Consider the following 22,670-nt stretch of genomic DNA (forward strand, 5'->3'; position numbering starts at 1 on the left):
GGCCTCACCAGACACTGAGTCTACTGGCACTTTGATCTTGGACACCCTAGCCTCAGGAATTGTGTGAAATAAATTTCTGTTGTTTGTAAATAAGCTACTCAGTCTATGATATTTTATTACAGCAGTACAAACTGACTAAGAGAACCACCCAGGATTGCTCTGAGGCCAAGGAGAGATAGCAAGGTAGCTCTATGCAAAGCAAAAGTGCTAGGCCAACTGCCAAAACCAGAAGCAAGGAACCCAACCCGACTGCCCAGACTGTCTAGAGTCTCTGACCAGGATGGCTGGCTGTCTTCCCCAGAGATGAAAATGTAGAATTTAGGTCAGCACACACAGAAAAATCTCCCTCTGTTTACAAGAAACAGAGAGTGTGTGTTCCTATTAAATGCCTTTGAATCACAGCAAGGAGGGAGACCCAGGGCTGTTTATGGCTTTGGATATTTACTTTTCTCATATACAAATCAGCTCGGGTGCCGTCAGAGCTGACGCCACCTCACACTGCGGCCCTCTGACGTCCTGGCTCCTCCCAGTGCCCCACACATGGTTTGAATTTATTGGTTTTAGCAGCTTTCATTTATATTGTGTGAGGATCACGGAATGACCAGCAAACAGAAGCTCTGATCCATGTCCTGGAAAAAATACAGAAGTGTGAGGAAGGAGGTTCTGGGGGAGGGCTGGGAAGACCCATCCAACCAATGAGAAGCATCTCCCAACATGGGGTGGTCCATTCAAAGCCCGAGGGGCACTCAGGGGTTAAACAATCAGTGAGATATCAGGACCATGGCTCTACCAGGAGATGGTCAGAACACACCAGAGTGAGAGGGTGCTCATCGGTCAAAGCCACCCAAAGCCGCAATACTCAGTGCTACAGTGGGACACGCAGGAGCCTGCTGAGATGTTTGGCCTCTGGGAACCAAACACCTGGAAATGGGGGTACAATGGGGAGGAAAGTTTGGGACTTTCTATTTTCTACCTGATACTCAGACAATGATTAGATAGATATGACCAATAATTTTACAACTGCACACAGAATCCCTGAGTGTGTACTTGAAACCAGCCCCTGGGGAATTACATGAGGATCCTGTCCTCAAAGAACTTCAGTCTAATGGAGAGACAGAGCGTAAGTATATAACAGACAATAAAATGTAAAGTGTCGTTTTCCAGTGAGATCAGAGCAGGCTTAGAAAGTGGCTTTGCAGCAGCAGGGGTGCGGTTTCTGGTTTACCAAACAATCTCACACCAATAAGGGGGCTCAGCCAGGGGAGGGCCTGCCTGGTGCATGCTGCTGGGCTCCCAACCCAGAGTTCTCACAATTTATGGACTGCAAATCCTCTCACCTCCCACTTCTGCTCCAGAACATTCAGGAATCTCCTGCCTCCACCTACCCCCACTTTGAACAGGTGGAATCCCTAAACCTGCCATCAAATAGTTCACACGAAATACAGGAACATGAGGTCCTACAGAAGCTATGCTAGAAATGATTGTTGGGATCTCAGGCTCCTTTCCAAAAGGCCCTACAATATGTAACTATGGCTGGTCTCATTCAACAGTCTGCCCACTTTACCATCGAAGAGCAAAGACCCCCCTGAGTTCCTGTTCCAGAAACTGAGAACCTCTTCTCCTCTGGGCCAGCAGTGGGTATACCCTGTATCTGACACATGAAAAAAAGACTCACAGGCAAGCCTGGCTGAGGGGCTTCAGTTTGGCAATGAATGAATGAGTCAACATGAACCAAATGAGTCATTAATGACCAAAGAACTGCAGAACATAGGTGTGGGGACACTCTTGTGCCCCCATAATGCACCCAGGACCAAGCCCAAACTTCTTCAAAAGGTTACAAAGATTCCATGATGTGGCCTTATGTGTTTCTATAGCCAACGGGGGACAATCTCCCTGTGAATCTGTGTTTTCCAGGGAGAGTTACAACATTCTATCTGGATAATATTAACACCACACCCTGCCCCATATCTGGGTTCCTCCTGAAGCCAGGGAATACCACTGGTCCACTGGAACTGTACTCAGGTAGTAAAGCCAGGCCAGGTATTCAAAAGGTAGGGAAACCTGTCTACTATATACACTCCAGCATCTACAATCACAGAGATGGCTGGCTCCTGGACAGCAAGGATGCAGGCCCATTCCTTTTGCTAGCACACATAGGATCTCCAAATAATCTGAGCCCCTGAAAAGCCCCAGTCATCCTGGGGGTGGTACTCAACAGTGACACTGGGTATTGCATGATGGATAGGTGGGACCTGACATTCTGTCCAGCCACTCTGATCATTCTACCAGGGATTCTTCAGGGCTAGGGGTGGCCATTTGTCACATTTCCCCATTCCTGCACCCAAAGAGCCTACAGAGAACCAAGCCAGCCATCCACACTGGGTGCTGTTATGAATTTGCTGCCTCAATATCTGTTGGGGCCTCAGCCACTCTGCCATCATCCCTTCACCTGTCAAGGTCAGCTGCTACTGTTAATTCTAATCACAGCCTCTCTCTTTACATCCTATCACCCGCCTCACCCCAGCTCCTGCAAGAGGACTCCCTTGCTCTCTCCTTTCCAGAGCCACAGCCTTCCTCAGGAGGAAGTTCAGAAATCTCTCAACTCCCCATCCCTGTTACCACTAACCTGTCATACCTCCAGTCTCAGAAGAGCTGCCCCCATTCTCAAATTCCAGTTCCTCCTCTGTTATGGTTAAGATATTAGGTGTTCCCCAAAAGCTCATGTATAAGACAATGCAGAAAGGTTTAGAGGTGACGCAATGGAGTCGTGGTAACTGAAGGCAGACATGGAGTGTCTGGAGGAGGCAGGCATGGGGGCCATGCCTTTGGGGTACATATTTTTATCTAATGAGTGGAATCTCTCTCCGCTTCATAGTGTGATATCTTAAGCCACCTCCCTCCATTACACTCTTCCACCATGATGTCCTGCCTCACCTCAAGCCCTAAGGAATGAAGCCAGCTATCTATGGACTACAACCCCTGAAACTGTGTTCCCCCAAATAAATTTTTCTTCCTCTAAAAATTGTTCTCATCAGGTCTTTTAGTCACAGGTATGGAAAAGCTGATTTAAACATCCTCCTTCTCTGGATCACCACCCCCCCCCCTTTTCACTAGAGGCAGAAGAGTTTCAAGTATAGGTTCTATAGTCAAACTTGCTAGGTTTAAACTCCAGATCTTCCACACATTTTCTGTGTGACCCCAGGCAAGTGGATTAAATCTCTGGGCCTCAGTTTCCTCGCCCATTAAATGGGGCTGAATCCACCTGAGAGCCTGTCATGAGGATGAGGTGGGATAGTGCATTCTGCCACAGTGGACCTCTCCCTCAGGTCACATCAATCCCTTCCCTTCCCTCTATCTCCACATTCATCTCTAAACCCTCAGAATATGGAACCCAGCATGGCACAGTGAGGTTCTTGGAAGTGAACAAAATGAATAAATAAACAAAATGAGCAAAAGAATAGTGACTGGGTGGACCATTTACTAATATCTAATTCAGATCACTAAATATTTCTCTTCAGGATAAAGAGGAGAAATGCATGCATACTAGAGCTAAGAGCACAGAGCACTTGCTCGTAGTCCTCCCTGGGCTGTATACCACCTGATTCTTCCAGTAACTCAGCTACTGCTCTTAACAGGCGCCTCTCTGAGCAATGCACAAACAGGGAAGAGCCCCAGGTCATGGGATCTAATCCATGGAAAAGCTAAGGCTAGAGCTGGGGGTCTCAGCCCAACTTTTCAATCCCTCCTTTTTGTGTCTCCACTCCAGAAAAAGTAGGAGACCATGGGGAAGCCAAGCCAGAATGATTACTCCAGACAGGAAAAAAACGACCATGCTCTGGGTGGTCTGACCACACAGTTCCCATCAGGCCACCCAGCTGCCCATCCCTGTCCTGGATGATGCTCAGTAAGCAAGACCAAGAGATCGAGAACCATCTTTTGTATAGGATGGGCTTCACCTCAACATACAGCCTGAAAACAGGCCAATACTAACAACAACTATAATGACCACTATTTAACTACAGTTAACAATCATTACCTCTTACTCTGTGCCCAGCGCTCAGCTGTGGGGCTGACAGGCCTCATCTCACTAATTCCTCACAACAACCCCAGGGGGCAAATGCTATTGTGAGCCTCACTTTTTTCAGATGCAGAAACAGATCTCAGCCATCCAGCCAAAGTGGGGGAGATGGAATTCCAACTGCAGCCCAGTTTCTTGCTTAAGGCATCAAAAGATCTAAGCAGAAATCCCAGATCCATCATTTTGCACAAAGTACTTATCCTCAATTTCCTCAAAATGGGGAAAATAATACTTACTTTCAGCATTGTTTTAGGAATTTAAAGTGATAAACTTGAGGCCTAGCACATAATATACACTAAATAACAATCGCTCTCTTGAGGGCTGGGTAGAGAAGGGAAAGGACAAAGCCACAAAGCCAACTGAAGGAGGGGTAGAAAGCCCCCCCACCCCCACACACTTTCCCATCCCCAAGATTGAAGGCTTTGCTTAAGAATCTTCTTCCTCCCAGAATGGCCCTCTCCACTCCCAGCTCCAGAGCCCAAATCCTATTCCACCTGCAGTCTCCCTTAAGCCCACCTCCATCAGGAAACCTGCATTCCTTTCTCACCACCCTCCTCAGCAGGACATGGGGGTTCTACATGCTGAATGAACTAAACATCCCAAGCCAAATGACCAAGTGTTGTTCCCAGGGAGGATCCAAAGCACCTCAGTGTACCCATCCCATGACAGATCCACAGCTCTTCAAGCTGCATCTCAGCCCCAATACAGAGCCCAGTGCTCAAACATGTCCATAATCAAGTGACTGCCACAGCCACCCAACTGGAGATCTGGGAGACTACTGAGAGTCCCAGTACCGGAGGAACCAGTGACCAGAAACAAACCTGGTGCGGCTTCTGAGCTCAGGAGCAGCACTGGCAAACAAACAAACAAACAACAACAACAACAAAAAAGGGGATCCACGAGAAAGCAGAGTAGAGGAGGGCAGAAAGAAAACACCTTGGGGCATGCAAAACCCTCTGGAGACTGCAACCAGGCAAAAGAGGGTAGAAATTATCATTGCCAAGGGGGCTTTTGTCTCAGACTCAAGGCCAAACAGCCAGAAAGGGAAACCTTGCATACTAGAAGATGAGGGAGGGGGAGATTTCCAGAAGGCTTTCTCTGCTTGTATCATGCTCAAAGGGGTTTTTAAATGGGACCCAAGGCTTAAATTACTAAGGGCCTCCCAGGCCCATTAAGTCCCTGGGAGATAACACTGGCCAGGAAACTTTAAATAACCCTAATAGGGAGGAAGGCGGTAAATCCCTTAAACAGCAGAGGACTAAGGGGATAGTGGGGAGGCCTGGCCTTTATCTTCGCACCCTGGCTTGGCCAGCAGGGCTGGTCGTGCGCCCCTGCCTCCGCCGCCTCCGCCTCCGCCTCCCAGCGGAACGCGGCTGTGGCTTGCCTCGAGGTGCCAGCCCTCCGGGCCCCGCCCTTGTCGCCACCGCTGCGTGGCCAAGGCGTAGCTGGGGACGTGCGCATTGCGGCCCTGAGCCGCCAGCCCGCAGCTGTCTTAGAAAACGTGCACTTGCGCTCGCTCGCAGAAGCCGGTGCAGGAAAGCGGCGCGGCGGCGCGGCCGCCCGGCCAAGCCCCGCGGGAACCCGGAACCGCGCACCGAGGTAGCGCTCCTTTGCGTCCAAGGGCTCCCCAGACGGAGTTGGACATTGCCCTGCCTGCTGTTCCAAACGGCGTTGCGAAGAGGCACCAGGCTGGAGATTTCATTTAGCCTGGACTCTAGCTGCAACACATGCAGAGCGGCCGATCTTCAGTAAACCCCAAGACGCACCGCTCCTGGTGCTCTTGCAGCTGCCTTAGGCACCCCCAGTTTCCGGAGCTTAGATCCCCGCCAGTGTCCTTCACCTGGCTAATTTTTGATTCCTTCCCATCTGGCTTCCCCAGGCCACCGACATCAGGAAGCCTGTAGGAAGCCTTCCTGGGTCTTCCCAGGGCTGGGGAAACTGCATCTCCTGTGCTCCCACAATCTTACCTGACCTCATCTGCTGCAGCAAAAGGCCTGTCTGACTGCCAGCCCCACTACCCAGAAAGGATGCACCTGGGCAACAGAATGGCTACTCTTGCTCATTACTCTACCTCCTGCACATATCCTGTATCTGGCACAGAGTAGAAACTAAAAAACATTTCTGGAACAATTGCAATGATGATAATTTTTTAAATGAAAAAATTACAATGAGCTAGTATCTGCTGAGTACTTACGGGTCTGCACTTACTACAGTGCTTTACACTACTTAATCCTCACAGCAATTCTATGAAATTGATAGTTAAGGAAACGGAGGCAAAGACAGAAATTGAAATTGCCCGAGGGTACTTACACTGCTAAGTGCATCAATTCTGGATACTGAAGGAGCACTGGGATATGGTGGGCCAATGCCTAGAGACTTTCCAGTGGAGGGGGCTACTGAGCTGAGTCTGCCCATGATGTGAGAATTTATAAAAAAGACTGATTTTGGCTTCTAAAGGTAGAATCAGATCAGAATGTTGCTGTGAATAAGGGAGGTGGGGAGGGAGCTTTGTGCAGAGAACACATGTTCAAGGGATCAGAGCAAGTTAAGAGTAAATTCAAATGCTTCCTCCTGCTCTCCTTGACTCAATGGAAAGAAAACAGAGAGAATCCCAGGAGTAAAAGGTGACAAGGTCTGGGGCCTCCAGGCAGGGAGATCTGTGTACTGCCTGCAAGAGATGGAGGGTGGTCACATGCTGGTCCAAAGGCTGGCAGGTTCCCCCACAAGCCACCTTGCCTGAGTCAGGGGAAGACACAGAATCTAGCAAGGATGCAGATGTAAAGACCCACATGTTCCAAGGCCCTAGGCTCTCCTTCAGAGATGGCCCCAGGGCCCTGACTTTTATAGTCTAGTCTGATGATCTCCTAGGTAGCTAGGCATTCAGTGTGGCTCAGTACAACTCACTCACCAATCCTTTCAAAACACAGTCCTGAAAGCCAATCCCATTGTTGCACCTAAACTCAAACTACTGAGTTGTATCAGGTGGCATCAGGCCACAGGACGAAGTCCAATCTGGTGACCAGGAATAAAAGTCTTGCTATAAATCAGCATTTGTTTGAAGAGCCCAGGATTTTAATGAGGGCAGCCACCAGGAACCTTCAACAATTCAGAGGAGTAGAAGTTAGCCAGACAATAAAAACTGGAAGCGATTCTCAAATAGAGGGAACAGCACAAGCGAATGCACAGAGGCATGACCAAGTACTGCATGTGAGAGGGAGGGAGGGGACTCCATGGAACCCCGTGGCCCACCATCACTGGAGCCCCCTAACTATGAAAGTGAGAGGAAGATAAACACTTTAAAATGAAAATAAATGGAGGATGGAGTGAGCCTGGAGAGGCTCAAGTGTCCCAGGTACTAAAGAAGAGGAAAAAAGAGGCCTTTGTTCACAAGTCACAGGTAAAGAAAACAATAAAATATCCCACATGGAGAGTGACAAATCCAACAGACTCATGGATGCTACAAAGTCCTCACCAAGTGACCCAGTGACAGAACCAAAGTACTGGACATGTCTCATGTGGGGAGTCTGCAGGCTTATGTGACACAGAGGCCAAGATGTCCTCCCTTTTCAGCATCCACAGCTGCCAAGTTCCCAACCACAGAATACACCACAAAGCCCGACTTCAGAACTGGAGCCTATTCAGCCCGATTTTGGAATCAATTATGAGTACATTCGGATCAGGAAAGAAAGACTGCCCAAGTAAAAATTATAAAGTAAAATACAGGCGTGCTGAAAGAACATCATAAAATGCCATAAAGGAACTCCATGGAGGGAATTAAGGAAAGCTTTGGTTCAAGTCTTCTGGAGCAGATTAGACCTGGGAGCATTCTAGGAAGACTTCCTGGAGGAGGTACAGTTTTGAGCTAAGCCTTGAAAATCTCTGGATTCAGATGTTAGAAGAGAAAAGGAGGAAATTCCTGGAGAAGGAGGGGGCCTAGCAGAAGCAAGGCGTTTCCAAGCTTGGGGCAACAGTCTTGTATTCCAACGGATATACTGCACAGATTTAAAAGCCTGAGGATCCTGGAGGGGCGGCCTGGCGAGACGGCTTGGCAGCCGCTAAGCAGAACTGAAGGCTGGGCCACCGGCTGCCTGTGGATTAAGTGGGCGGACAGAGAGCCAGTGATGGGAGATAAAAGGGAGTGAAGTGGATAATATTTAGAAGCAAACTCAAGGGGAAAAGAACGTCAGCAGTCCGGCTGGCAGGCTGCTGTGTTGCCGGCATTCTTTAGTTTCCTCCCTAGGAAAGCTGCATTACCAGGCGACCTCGTCCTGGCTTTGAGAGATGTCCAAATGGGAACTATTAACAAAGGCATGCTCCCATTTTTATCTCTATCAGAAAGTGCTTTGCCGGTATGGCTTTCTCTCTCTGGCCAGGGATTGGAGAGCAAGTTGGGGAAAGGAGATCAGACAATGTGTGTGCAGATGGGCTTCTTGGAATTCTGGAGAACTGGCCCCTTCCAACTCTAAGATGTTAGAAGTCTGTGTCAATGAGCTGAAAATTCTTCAAAGCTAAGAGGCTAGGATTTCATGACATGAAGATTCTTCCAGTCCCCCAATGTCTCTGAGCCTAACGTTCTAAGATTTCACCATTCTTTGGTTCCTGGAGCCTCAAAGTTTGGGGCTTAGGGATGGAGATTCTCTGAGCCTGGAAGTCTCTTACTGTGAGTTTCTGATTTAATGCTAGAAGATTTCATGACCTCTTGGTCACCTCTGACTTTAGGGCCTCATGTTCCTTTGACAGAAATTCTTAAGTCATCCTATTCTCCTGCCTCTGAGTTTGTCCCCCTCTAAGTTCAGATGAGACATTAGATGTTAAGGTCTGAATCAACCAGGTCACAGAGAGGGGATGTACAGAGCCTGCTGGCCATTAGCCCCCTGTTTGCAAAGAATCTGAGTATATGCATGTTCAGGGGTCACCCAAGGGACTTCCACACCATGTGACAGACATTTGCTGAATAGCTCCCAGCCAGAGGGTGCTGTGCGGGAGGCATAGTAGATGTGATGGCTGCAGAAGCTCAGGTCGGGGGAGAGGAAGCCTGCTTTCCAGTTCAGGTTCTGTACTCTCAAGGTGCAGCCCAGGCCAGCCTATATTTACTCCAACCCTGACTTAGGGGCTCTCGCACTCAGGATGACTTCTGAAATAGACCATGCTGAAGCCATGGTTTGAGGTCCTCCAGGGGTACCCAGCTGCCTTGGGGGAGGTGTGTGCGCCCTTCATTCTGTGGAAAGCATATAGATCCCACAGGAGGCCCGATGGTAGGGCCTAATGCTGTGGATTTGAGGGCTGCTGTGGAGGCTCAGAGAGGGCTGGAGCACTCAAGAATGGTCATTCTTGGAGATGGGAAATCAGAGATTGATTTTTGAAAGGAAGATAAAGGAAGAACATGGTCTCTTGATGAAGAATGAAGAGCCAGGACATAGTACAGATAATATCAGACGCTGCGTGCCTCAGTCACACAGCTGTAACAGAGTGCTAGTCATGCTCACATTTCAGGTGATGAGCTCTCCACAGGCAAAAACTATGCCATTCCCAGGTCTCTGCTCCCAGATCCTGCACTGAAGTGTTCTGGCTGAATGACTGAGGAACTGAGGGAGGGAGAAGAGCCATAGAGTAAAGAGAGAATCAAGCCTGGGCAGTGACCAGAGGCTATGCCGCAACAGGCTGGGTACCCTCTGCTCTGCAGACCAGCAGCAGAATCACCCACCAGAACTAACAGGTCCCAGGACAAGTAGGTATCAGCAGCAGCCCACCAAAGACAAGTGGCCAATGATAGAAAACTCAGGCTCAATGGGGGTTAGTTTAATCTCTCTAAGAAACAAAGGCAAAGGATGAGCACCACAGATGGCAGAATTGGGTGGGCACTGGAAATAACCTAGCCGACCTCTCATGGGACAAGGGGACAACTTAGACCTACAGAGGGAAAGGTCTATCCCAAAGTCATAGTCAAGGTAGTAATTGGGTAAAGATAAGTATCTATTTGAATATTGACTAATGCCCTAATAAAGAGGCTTGTTACTCCCTTTTCCCCTTCTGCCACGTGAAGGCACAGAGGAGACCCATCTATGAAGAACAGGCCTCTATAGACACTGAATCTGCTGGCACCTTGGTCTTGGACTTCTCAGCCTCCAGAACTGTGAGCAATAAATTAACACTGTTCATAAATCACCCAGTGTAAGGGATTTTCTTATAGTATCTCCGATAGGCTAAGACAACCCATTGGATGACTTTGGTATTTTGTGTCCTTTATGTAAGGCACGGAGTGATTGAAGTCCAAGAAAGGTGCTCCTCACTGTGCCCTATGCTTCTTTCTTCACACATTCATTCATTCAGCAGTGCTGGATGGTAAAAGGGAATTAGGGAAGGTCATATCATGGGTTCTGACCATTTGGTGTTAATTCCTTCATTCTGCAAATATTTACTAATACCTGCTGGCCCCCCAGGGTGTAGATATGGGAACCTTGACTATAAACCGAGGAGATCTTTCTTTATTCAACTGTTCAGTCTTAGCTTGTATTAGGGCGGCCGCCTTCGCAGTGGTCCCTTGGAAAGCTGGAGATGCATTCCAAGGAGGCAGCTGGTGCCCAGAATGTCTTTGGAAACTCCTATTTTAGAATTACCTTCAGATCCAATTTATAAACCAGGGAGAAAATCAGTTTCAGCACTTTTCAATTATTTCTCTTTCTCTATTTTGCTTTTTTTAGCAAGAAATGAAAATCTCCCCCCCCCATACACTTACACACAAACACACACACACACACACACACCACATACACATACAAATCCACCAGATAAAGCTGCTTGACTATTAAAAACAATAATCAATTCATCTCTGAGATGCTTGGAAAGCACAGGCTTTAGCAATGGACACACCTGAATCTGACCCTGGAGTCTACCTAGCCTGTCTATGTAATCACAGCCAAATGACCCAACCTTTTCAAGTTTTAATTTATTGTCTTTAAAACAGATATGACAATTGACCCTGCAGCATTGCCATGAGGATTAGACATCACATACATATGAGATCTAATGTAGCACCCAGCACAGAGACAAAGTTCAGCAGGTAATTTTGTGGTTTCTAGCTCTAGTTTTACAAACATTTTGGACATGTTTGGCAGGCCTGTCCCAGAGCTCAGGCTCTACACACACTGGATGGGTGGCACCAGCAGACTGGCTAAGGCACAGCATGGCAGTATCCTTGTTTTCTTATTATATCTTGGAGCACCATATAACTTAAAAGGTCTTCTCATCCAGTGCCCCCACTTACAGGGGTATGGTCGGGGAGGACTGGAGATTCCCAGAGGGAGTAGTGACAGCCAGCATCAGTCACTTGAGGCAGCAGGCAGAACTGATAGGAATCTACAGGTCTCAAGATTGTCATAAGATCTGGGCTCCAAGCTCAGGTATCCCAGGCCCCCAAAGGCAGGGCCTCATCACTACCTCTCAATATTCCAGTTTCAGTTTGCTCAGCAAAGGTTGGACAGTGGATACAGCTGCTGGAAGAAATACATGGTGGCTTCCCATGTAGCCTTCCTCTTCCCCAGGGCTAGTTACTCTTTGCCAAGCTCAGAACCATCATGCAGGAAGTCATTTACTTTCTCAACAACCTTCTACAGGGAGTGTCTTCTCACATACTCATAAAACCAGCTCCACTCTAAAAGACTGGCAGCTACCATCCCATTGGATAGGTTAGATGGGGATACCAAGTCTCGCCCAAGCTTATATATACAAGTCTCCCACCAGGCTGAGCTGCCTACAACACACGAGGAAGCCACACTCTTCAGAGGATCAGCCTTCACCATCCCCTCTCCAGCCTCACAACCAAAGGAAATAATGTCTCTACAAGTACAAAATCACCAAGAAATAAAATTTTAAGCCCTAAAGGAAGTATACAGCAGAATAACAGATACCTAGACAGAAGTCTAAAGAAACAGTACCAATGTCAAGAAGAGCACATCCTTCATATAGAGGCAGGCAGACGGGCTCTGCTCCTTATTAGCCACGTGACCTTGGGCAAGTCATCAACCTTTCTGGGTGCCCACCTTAGAAAGCTATAGGGTTGCTGTGGGAATTCAATGAAATGGAAACGCATGTGGAGCTTCCTGCAGGGTGCCTGGCACGTGGAATTGATTAGAATCATCCTATGGAATGTCAGGGCTGGAAGGGGCTTGAAAGATGACCTAATCCTGGTGTCTCATTTCAGAGACAGAGAAAACAGGGCCCAGAGAGAGGAACTGACTTGTCCAAGGTCACATGGCAAAGTCATGGTGATGCTAGGTCTGGCACTTTCAGTTTATTTTGAAATGAAAGATCAAAACCTACCAACAGACCTGACCTTCCAAGCTAGGCAAGATCAGTTACCAGCCTTCCAGTTTTTCAGGGGTTCCTCCAGGCCCTGAAGTCCCCAAACTAAATCTTTCTTTCTCTGCTTAAGAAGCAAAACTGCTTCTTCCCAGAAAAAAATATGTCTATAAAAATTTTTTGTAACACCAAAATTAAAACTAAAATCTCAGACCTTAACAGAAAGTGACTCTTTTAAGCCTTTTTCTAGCCTTCCTCTCTCACTGCCCCCCCAAAACCAAATATTTTGCAATAACAGTAATGCTTCGAGGAAAGAAAAAATAAAAATCTGATGCACTTAACAGATATTTCGGTACAATAATGCATCACAGATGTTCATATCAAACTGTGCATGCACGCATGCAATTTTACTGAGTAGGCTGTTGCATTTCTAACTTTGAGTTTGGGGATCCTTAATGACCCCATCTGCCCAGGTTCTTAATCCCACCTTTTCCAGTTAGCCCACGTCTGCCCAAGGGGTTGGAGGAGAGATTTCATCACCTCGGTCCAAACTGATAACAGAACAAATTGGCCAGTCAGGCACTCTGGCAGGTGGTGAAGGGTGTGTAGATTAGGGAGCCAAGAGGAGACCTGGTTTCTTTTGTTTGGAACTTGCTTTCTGCAGCCCTAGTGAGAGGCTGGACCCCCAGAACAATTTGAAGAGCCGGCCTAGGCTGGAGATGGGATGGGTACGTTTTTGAAATAGAAATTGGAGTCTGTTTGATCTTCAAACATGGGCTTTGGAGACTGTCAGCGGGCTCCTTGCCGGCCGATGAATGGCTCTCAGGAACTTTTCCTAAAACATAACCTTACACACTTCCCAGCAAATGTTTTCAACCTAGCAGAGCCGTCATTTGGTTGTACAGCAGCATTTCCAGACCCCAAAGAAAAGATAGTTTTGTTGTTTTAAGAGAGACAGATTAAAGCCAGGGGCTGTTTAAGCAGAGCACTGGAGGGCTCCCCTCAGCCCTCGCTGGATTCCTCTGTGGTTGGTACAAAGAGGGTGTTGAGAATGATGGTGGATCCCCCGCCTCCCCAGCCTAAAAAAGATATAAGGCCAGACATGAGGCCTCTGAGCAGAGAGGCCCCCCACAAACCTGCCTCCAAAATGAGATGGGCGGTGAGCGCTGGGGGGCCCCAACACAGATAATATCAGCTCCCGAGGCTGGCAAGGGAAAAGTCACTTCAGAGGGAGAGAGCCGCTATGTTCAGAGGAATCAACACTGGGCCAGAGAATACGCAGGATTTTCCCCCGTGGAGAAGGAGTCAGGCGTAGTCAGAACCCTGCGGGGCGTGACTAACTGCCCCAATATTCCTGCCACCGGGCCCCTCTGGGTAAGGACTCCACAATTATGGGAGAGCCAGCAGGAGAACCGACAAACCCGCCTTTCATTTGGCCGGCAAATCAATCTGGCTTCTTACCTCCCTGGGGACAATATTGCATTTCCCCTGGAAAAACAAAGGCCAGAGATCTCGGAAAGGGGGATCGGTTTCTGCCATGGTTTCCCTGGTGAAGAGCTTGCAACATCTGAGGATCAGCGGGCAGGTCTGATCCCAGTGGTAGATCGTTCCTGGTCCCATCATCTTATGGTGCTGTCTCCTTAATGAGGAGCATGCACCTTTCAGGGCCTCACCGCTCTGGGGACTTTGGCCTGAACCCCCTCTTGAGGCCTCCTTGCAGGAGCCACCAGCCTAGGAGTCCCCATCCTGGGAACGACAGCCCCTTTCTCAGGGCACAGATGTGAACTCATTGTTCCCAGGGCCTCAGAGTTGAGTTTGGGGCCAGTGAGTTGCGAGTGACCTCTGCCCATAGAGAAGGCCTTTAATGACATTTTGCTGGCTCAGGTCTCTGGCAGTCAGAGACTTTAAACCTGTTAAGCCCCTCCCTTTTCTCTGCCCCCACTCATGAGGTTCAGAAATCAGAACTGTCAACCTTTAAGCAAACACATGTCTCTGAAATTATTAACCCCCAAAGTCTCTTTGCTGACTTTCTCCCAGTCTTAAGGAAGCAGTCTCAGAGTTTAGTAAAGGCCCAGGAAATTCTGTAGTGCTTAATCTGAAACAGCAAACCAGTGCTTGTAAAGGGCAGGTCCAGGACACGTCCCCTGCCAGCCCAGCCCAGGCACCATGTCCTCCTCTGTACAACACCACCGCTCCAGGTATTTGTCCACACAAGAGCCTCACAACAGCCTCTTGCTCTCCAGACACCATGGCTTTGGCAAAGCCTGACACAAACTGGCAACCCCCTCTTTTTGTTTTCCATCACTCTGATGCTCCCAGGGAAATTCTTTCTGCTCAGGCAAGCACAGCAAGTACGAAGTGGATATCCCCAACAGGTAACCCTGAAATACAAGCAAACACTCTCTTACCCCAAACTCTGGCATGCACCCTTTCCTCATCCCACCAAAGCAGCCCCAGAGCCAGAAAGAAGCTCTTCCTTAGGGGAAAGACCTGGCTCTGGCTGCCAGCTCCAAGCTAGTGAGCGTGCCTACCTGGGAGAAGTTGAGCCCATTGAGTGGATGGCACTGCTCCTCCACCCGCTCCACAGCCCCTGTGCTCTTCTTCATCTTCTCGGCCTGCTGGGCCAGGTAGAGGTCCAGCACGGGCACACCACGAGAGCGCACGTCCGTCTCCGTGAGAGAGTTCACCATGAGCATCACCCACACAGGCCTCTTGCGCTCCCAGTTGCCTGCAATGGCGTTGAACAGGTAGTCCGCGTAGAGCCCCTTGCCCCGCTGAGCAGGAGTCATCCATGATGGCATCATCAGCTTCACATAGTCCAGGTGGCGCTTCAGGCGCCAGTAGAGCTCTCGGGGCAGCACATCCTGCAGGTTCTCTCCGTGCGGCAACAGCTGGCAGCTGGCCAGTGCAGAGATAGTATAGGGGTCTGTCAGGTCCAGCTCGAAGTAGACGCGGGCACTGGCCTGGAAGGCCGCCTTGGAGTTGTCAGGGATGAAATCCCAAACGCGGGTGTAGGGGACATGGATGGTGCCAAACAGGTAGGCTGGGGGGTGACGCCGAATAGTCCACAGGAAAGAATTCAGGTCCCTCTGCTGCAGGAGAGGAGAGGAGAGGCAGTGAGGCTGAAGGCAGCAGAGGAGAGCCAGGCTTGGCACAGAGGAGTGGGAGGGGAGGTGGGACAGAAGGCAAAGACTCACTTGGGCTGTGGCAAAGAGCAAGAGCTTTGGAAGCGGAAAGACCCATACTGGAATCCCGGCTTTGCCCTATCTTAGATGCATGATCTGGAGCGAATCATTTCTCTTCCCACAGACTCAGTTCCTCATCTGTAAAATGGGAGTGAGAGCAGGGGCTGTTGGGAGGATTGAAAGATACAATATATGTAATGACGTCCTCTGAGCAGTGCCTGGCACAGAGGAAGTGCGCAATGAAGGGAAGCTCTCATTATGACCAGCTTTCACTGTGAGAGCCAAGCACTGCCACACCACCTGAGAACATTCATACTGGGCCAAGGCAAACCTTCCTGGTGTTTCATGTGGAAGGTGGGGAGAGGGGGACCAAGAGTCCTGCTCTGGCAAGAAGGGAGGAAGTCATATAACTTTTAAATCCAACCATTAGAAGACTTATGCCAAGAGCATTTTGAAAGCAGAACACCTATTAAAAATAGCACACCTATTTCAACAGCTACTTCCCATTCACCAGGGTGGATACAGTTTTCTTCTTGGAGGGCAGGTCTGGGGTGTTAGCTACTTTGCTCCAATAGCTGAGACCATAGATGAGAAAGTGCTTTAAAACCTCGCAAAGCCAAGTCAAGTCTCAATTTCTGGTTTGAGAAGAGAGGATTCCATAGAATTAATCCCAAGAAATGTACACATTCTGGATGCTTTCCAGGCTCCTGCATCAAAAATGTATACCTGGTCTTTATCCCCAATTCTGTCATCTTCTATGACCTAAGCTCCCATTAGGGTTGTGTGTGTGTGCAGGGGCACACAGACCAGGGCCAGTTCTCCAGATTCAGATTAGGGTCAGTGGGCATGGGAATGTAAAGGGGACTATCATTTTCTCTCAGGCAACGCCATTCTTCCATCCAGAAAAAATCCCTGAAGTGCTGAATGATCTGGCACAAATGAAAAGTATGTGTTGGGCAGGTAGAGGAATAGAACCTTACTTTACTAATAAGCAAAAATTGTAAATCCCAGCTTACTGGAAATAGACGGAGTGCCCAGCCAGCTAATGTGCTCCCTGTTTCTGTACAAGTCAGTCTGTTGGAGGTGCACCTTGCCCAAGGTCAATGAATTCCCTGCTAACAGGGCAGTGAAGGAAGACCATACAACACAATTTCTTGATCTCCTGGCCTCCAATTCAGGGTTACTGCCAATGAATTAATTAACCCTTAAAGAAAATCAAGAGATTCTTCATTTTGGAAAGAAAGTTAGGAGAACCAGTAACTTTTTCCACCCCCCAAAGAAATATTAGGCCAGCGTGTCCTGGCATTTACTTTTCCTCTCCTCTGGACTCTTCCCCCTTTTCGCCAAACTGAGGCACTTGGGACAGTAGGTGCTGGGGCCTGGACTGCAGAGGAAGAGAGAAGTAGGATCCAGTACCAGGAGAAAGTTTGCCTTAGGTTAGAATAGGAGGGCAGGGAGAGGGACGGAAGCCGGGGAAGAGGCACAGAGTGTGTGAATGTAAGCGCGAAGGGGTTTGGAAGGAATCTGAGAAGACAGTCAGAAATGGGCAGCAAGAATAAGGAAGGATAAGGCCAGAATAAAAGTCAGAAAAAAAGAGAGTCCGGGGGGGGGGGGGGGGGCGGCACACGGAGAGGAAACGTCCAAACAGGACCTAAAGTCTAGAGGAGAGCCCGAGAGTGTCAGGGAGTAGAGAAGGAATGGGAGAGAGGGAGCGCCCCATCTCAGCTCCGGCTGGGTTCGGAGCTAGAGCCAGGACAGGCAAAAGCCAGGAAGGGCGCCCAAGACTGCGCCCAGCGGGCAGAGGTAGAGCGAGCTGGCTGAGATGGGTGAGGAAGGCAGGACTCAAACAGTCGCCCCAAAGGCTGGAGTGCCCGGGCGGGCGGGAGAGTGGCGGGGCAGGCGCTCGCTCACCGATCCTGGCGGCCGGCACTGTCCTCCGTCCGGGGGCTGCGGGCGGGCGCGAACGGTGGTGAGGAGGGCGGCGAGCAGCGGACCCGCTAGGGCGGCGTGCATCCTGCCGGGGCCCGCGGGGAACCCTCCTAGGCAGCACCCCCTGAGCAGGGCGGAGAGCCCCCAGCTGGGCACTGAGGAGCCTCTGGAGCGCGGGGCTCCAGACGCGGGATGCTGGAAGCCCTCTGGGGCGTGGCTGGATGTCCCTATCAGACCTGGGGGTCCCTCTGGGGCGGGGCTCCGACTGTTGGAAGAGGGGGACCCTCTGGGGCGGGGCCCCCCTCACTAGGGCGCGCAGCCCTGTTGGCCGAGCCCGGGGGTTCTGAGGGCGCGCGGGGGTCCCCGAGCTGCGTAGGGGTCCAGGGGCACGCAGGGTTCCGGGGCAGTACCGAATCCCGGGGTGCGCAAGGCTCTCGGGTTATGCTGGGCACCCGGAGAACGCAAAGGTCCCAGGGGTGCGCGGCGCTCCAGGGGGCGCGCAGTGGGACAAGTGCGGCGGAGGGCGCGGCAGGGCGGGGGTCGGGTCTGGGGCGCCCGCTGCCCCAAGCCCGGCTCAGAGGGGCGGCGGGCGGCCGCGCGGCCGCTGCCCGGGCTCCGCCATGCTGCTCCGCGGCCGGGAGGGAGGGAGAGAGGAGGGCGGGAGAGCGGCGCGGAGACGGGCCGGGCGGGGGGCTGGGGCCGCCGGGCGGGGGGAGGGGAGGACCCGGCGCGGGGGGCGGGGGGCCGGGGCAGCGCCGGGCCGAGCCGGGCCGGGCCGGGCCGCAAGGAGTCGGGGCGAGCTCTGCGCCCGTGCGCGGCGAGGCGGGGTCTGATGGGCATGGCAGGCGCTCGCTAGCTCCCCTCTCGCTGCCGCGCTCGCTCCCTCACACACGCGCGGAGGGAGGCGAAGCCCGCAGCAGCCACTTCCCAACTTTCCAAACTTCCCAGCGAAACTTTTTCCTCTCCTCCCCAGCCCGCGCCTCCTCCTCCCTCCTCCCTCCTCCTTCCCCTTGCCATCTCCCTGCCGGGCCGGAGCTTCCGTGCGCCGCCGCCAGAGGGCGCCCGGGCCGAGGTCCTGTTTGGCCAACCTCGCAAGCTCAGTGGTGGACACAGACCCAGTAGGAGAGTGGCTACAAATTTGTGGATGGGACATGGGCCAGTCTCTCCCAACGTGTTCGCTGATTCTGGCGGGAGTGGACGGCCAGAGGGGCAGCAGTTGGACGAGCCCTTGTAGACTAACTTAAAATGTAGCAGTCACAGGAAATCCAGAAGACGAGGTATACAACTTTTTATCATGACGCTGTGCCTAACACTGGCACATGCTTCCTAGTTGCCCCGCAAACACTAACTGAATTACAATGAAATTTATAAGAGGAACAGAACAAAATCATCCTCCAAATTTCTTGGAAGCTTCCATTTAGGCAATTATCTCCCATCTATTTCCCTGCGTCTCAGAGATCCTTGTGTGAGGTTCTGAAAGGGAAAGGCTCTGTATCCCAGGTTCTCAGGCATTCCTCTAGGAATTCAAAGAGCCTTCAAAACCAACTCCCTCTGGCTTCTCAGGAAGAAAATGAGGGCTTAGAGAAGGCCACGGGGTAAAACCAAAATTTCTGGACCATTTCTACAAAATGAGGAAACTGAGTCACAGCACACTACTTAGTTCTATTAACACAAGAGTTTACTGACTCTTCTATCCTGTCATCATAGGTTAAAGAATGTATCTGATGATATTGTTGCAAGCCAACTGCTGAGAAAGGAAGACAGGGACAGATATGCAAGGAGGCAATTAAAATGCAGATAATGGTGCCAGACAACCAGAAGCACATTTCCAAAATGGTGATGATTGCACAATGACAGCCCAGAGACCCAAAGATGAGAGTCTTAAAAGATAGTCAGAGGTAGCTGAGAGAAAGAGGTGCACTAAATCTTCCAAGTAGAGGAGGAGCAGGTGACAGGGTGTCCTGGTGTGAGTGCACAGGTGCATGCAAGGCACTGCTAACAGCTAGGTGAGGCTGGAGCAGAAGCAGTGGCAGATGAGGCTGTATCTTCCAGTCAGGACTCAAAAGATCCACCCTTTGTATGTACAAGGTAATGGAACAGATTTGAAGTCAAGCGTAGTGGAGCACTTCTGTACTTACAGGGGCTTGCGATTGGAGGGAGCAGGATGGGGGCCAGGAGCTGGGTGAGGAAGAAGGCAGAGAGTGAGAAGCCAGGGCCTGAGCTTGTGCGTCCTGACTCCCAGCTCAGTACTCTCCCCTTTCTCCACTCATGTCTCTGGGCACCAGATTGAGCATCTGGAGAATGGCCATGGTAGAAGATTGGGTGAGAAAACCTGCTGGGCTGGATGGACAGAAAGGTTTCATAGAGCACAGGATCTGTGCCACTGAGAGGAACACCAGAAGGAAAGGAAGAGGGCACTTCAGACTGGCAGGTTAAATCACATGAGCCATATGAAATCACCACTCTTATAGTCCAGAAACTGATTAATGTTGGCAATTTCATATGGTTCGACTTACTAGGTGCCCGGAGCAACCTCTGCCTCTCAGCATCTTAGCCACACACATACTTGGTGACAGATAGTGAGCAGACCAGAGTGCCCAGACAGTATGGTACCACAGCACTGGACAGATACATGTTTCCCATACACAGCACTCTGTGAGCTGCAGCTGCAACACAAGAGAAGTCCTTGAAAAAACTCTAAAACTCCCTACAAAGTCATCAGTCCCCTTCCGTAAGGACAAGGTGAATTTGGGGGGAAGGGAGGACTTAATTCAACCAAAAGGGAAGCCATGGTCTTCACTGGAGAATTAGAAGACACAAGGCAGAGGGTGAATAAGCAAGAACCTGATCAAGTTAAAAGTGGTGGTGTGTGAATACATGTTGGCATTTTAAAATTCTACTTATTTTAAACAAAAGTTCCCTGGCATCTTTTTTTTCCCTAAAGTTATAAACATTGTGGTGGCAGATTATCATGAGTGCTAGATGTAACTCCCTCCTCCATGACCTCACGTAGTTAGTGGCTCTGACCAGAGGTAGAACAATTAACATCTCTGTGCCTTTCTTTCTGCAGCCAGCTTCTTATCCTCCACGATTTTTCTAGAGTCAATGCATACATGCTTTTAGGCTCTTCATCAGTATGGATATTGATGTTATCAATGAGATGAAAGAACAAGTGAGTTTTTTAATCTGAGAAAGTTGAAAACATCCATTCATACAAACTCCTGAACATAAATGTTCCTAGCAGCACTATTCCCAATAGGCAAAGGATAGAAAGGACCCATGTGTCCATCAACTGATGTATGGAAAAACCAAATGTGATATATCAAGACATCGTATTGTACACTTCAAATATATACAATATTTAATGAGGTAGATATGTATGATGGAATATTATTAGGCTATAAAATGAAAGGGTGTCCTGATACATGCTGTTACATGGGTCAATCTCAAAAACACTATGCTAAATAAGCCAGTCACAAGAGGATATATATCACATGAGTCCATTTCTATGAAATGTCCAGAATAGGCAAATATATAGAGGCAGAAAGTAGATTACTGATTGCCTAGAGTGAGCTAGGAGGAATGGGGAGATTGAAGAGCATAGATTAAGGGCATTGGGTTTCTTTTTGAGTAGTGAAAATATTTCTAAAATGGTGATGATTGCACAATTCTGAATAAACAACAACAACCAAACTTTATATAGTAAGTTGTATGGTATGTCAATTATGTTTCCATAAATTAGTATTTAAAAAAAAAAAAGACCAAACAATCTTGATGCCCCAAGAGACTGCTCTTTCAGGACCATGAATCTTAGTGTTTTCAAACAAGCTTCCTCCCACCTGTTAGTGTCAAAAGCCCTGAATGATGACAAGTCCTAAGTCCTGGAGACTGGGCAGCATGGGTCATTCTGTCCCCTCTGGACCTGAGTGTGAGCTGAGACACTTTATCATCAGTGTGAACAAGCTTGTGGGGTAGATAACCTTTAAGGGCCTCAAACCCAACCCTAGCGCTCCAAGTTCAGTAGCTAAGGGCTTTAGACAGGATGTGAAAAGCCTGGGCTCAAGAGGGGCCTGTGGACTCAGATTCCTGACTCTTTTCCCTGGGGCACATCTGGCCTACTTTTCCTTTTATTGCATTTTAATTGCATTGTTCAATCAGATTGGTACCAGGAATCTGTAAGCTATAACAGCCAGGGCAGGGGCAGAAGCCTTGTAGCGTAACTAAACCAACAAAGTCTGCCTCCTGAACAGATTCTGGAGCCCATGCTGCTGAAGGGCATCACTTGCAGAGAGGGAGATGAAGGACTCTTCTACTTGTGATGGCCTGAGGGAGAAGCTTTGCCTGAGGGCTACCCTCTTGTGGGACCATTGTACTGGGACCATTGATAACTCTGGCATTTTCAAGTGGGTGTGGTCCAACTTCCAGCTCTGACTCCTATCCCAGTCTTGCCTCCTCCCACGCAGCCCCAGGCTGTCTTCCCTATCCTTGGTTGGAAATTGATTCTTGATGATTGAAGGACACAATTGCCTTGGGGAGAGGGGAGAAAGGAAGCTAACTCCAAGGCCAGGCAGAGGTCAGCAGTGCTTTTTTTTCAGTCCAGAGTGAGGGAGAGCTCCAGAAAAAAGTGTAGACACTGAGATGATTCAGAAAAGGGCATTCCTCCCGGGAGCCAGGAAATATACACTTGGTTACAGAGGTGCAAACAGGAATTAGAGTTACCTATGTAAGATGGCATTCATTAAAAACAAAACTCTCACAGTGGCCCAGCGCCGTGGAAGAGTGGAGGGTAGCGATCAGCCCAGGATTTTGTCCTCAGAGGATTTGTAATCCAGTTGAGAGGACAAAGATGCAAACAAACATCTTGGAAAACATAGGGGGTGGGGGGGAGAACAACTAAGTCAGCCTTAGGAGAGAGGAGATAGGCAAAGGCCTTTGCCAAGAAAGTGATGTAGTTAATCTTTAAGGATGAGTAGGAGTTGGACATGGAGGATGAGAAAAGAGAGGTCATTCCGGGCAGTGGGAACAGCATGTGCAAAGGTATGAAAGACTAAGTATTTGATCTATTTAGGGAACTGCAATCAAAGAACTAGAATGTAGGAGAACCATTGGGGATGGTCAGAAATAAGACTGCACCAGAAATGTCTCTGCCTGATCTTCAGAGGAGCTAGCTTGGTCCGCAT

General features: G+C 49.6%; 1 protein-coding gene across 1 annotated transcript in view; it reads right to left on the reverse strand.

Moving 5' to 3' along the window:
- Trabd2b (TraB domain containing 2B) overlaps positions 1–17,574 on the reverse strand; it is a 212,254-nt gene extending 194,680 nt beyond the window's left edge. Inside the window, exons 1-2 of the mRNA XM_027937730.1 lie at positions 17,473–17,574; positions 14,908–15,468 (exon numbers count right to left, since the gene is read on the reverse strand). Of these exons, the coding sequence (XP_027793531.1) occupies positions 14,908–15,468; positions 17,473–17,574 (663 nt within the window). The remainder of the gene's footprint in view (positions 1–14,907; positions 15,469–17,472) is intronic.
- Positions 17,575–22,670: the final 5,096 nt, after the last annotated feature.

This window comes from Marmota flaviventris, chromosome 10 (assembly GCF_047511675.1).
Source record: "Marmota flaviventris isolate mMarFla1 chromosome 10, mMarFla1.hap1, whole genome shotgun sequence".
NCBI lineage: Eukaryota > Metazoa > Chordata > Mammalia > Rodentia > Sciuridae > Marmota > Marmota flaviventris.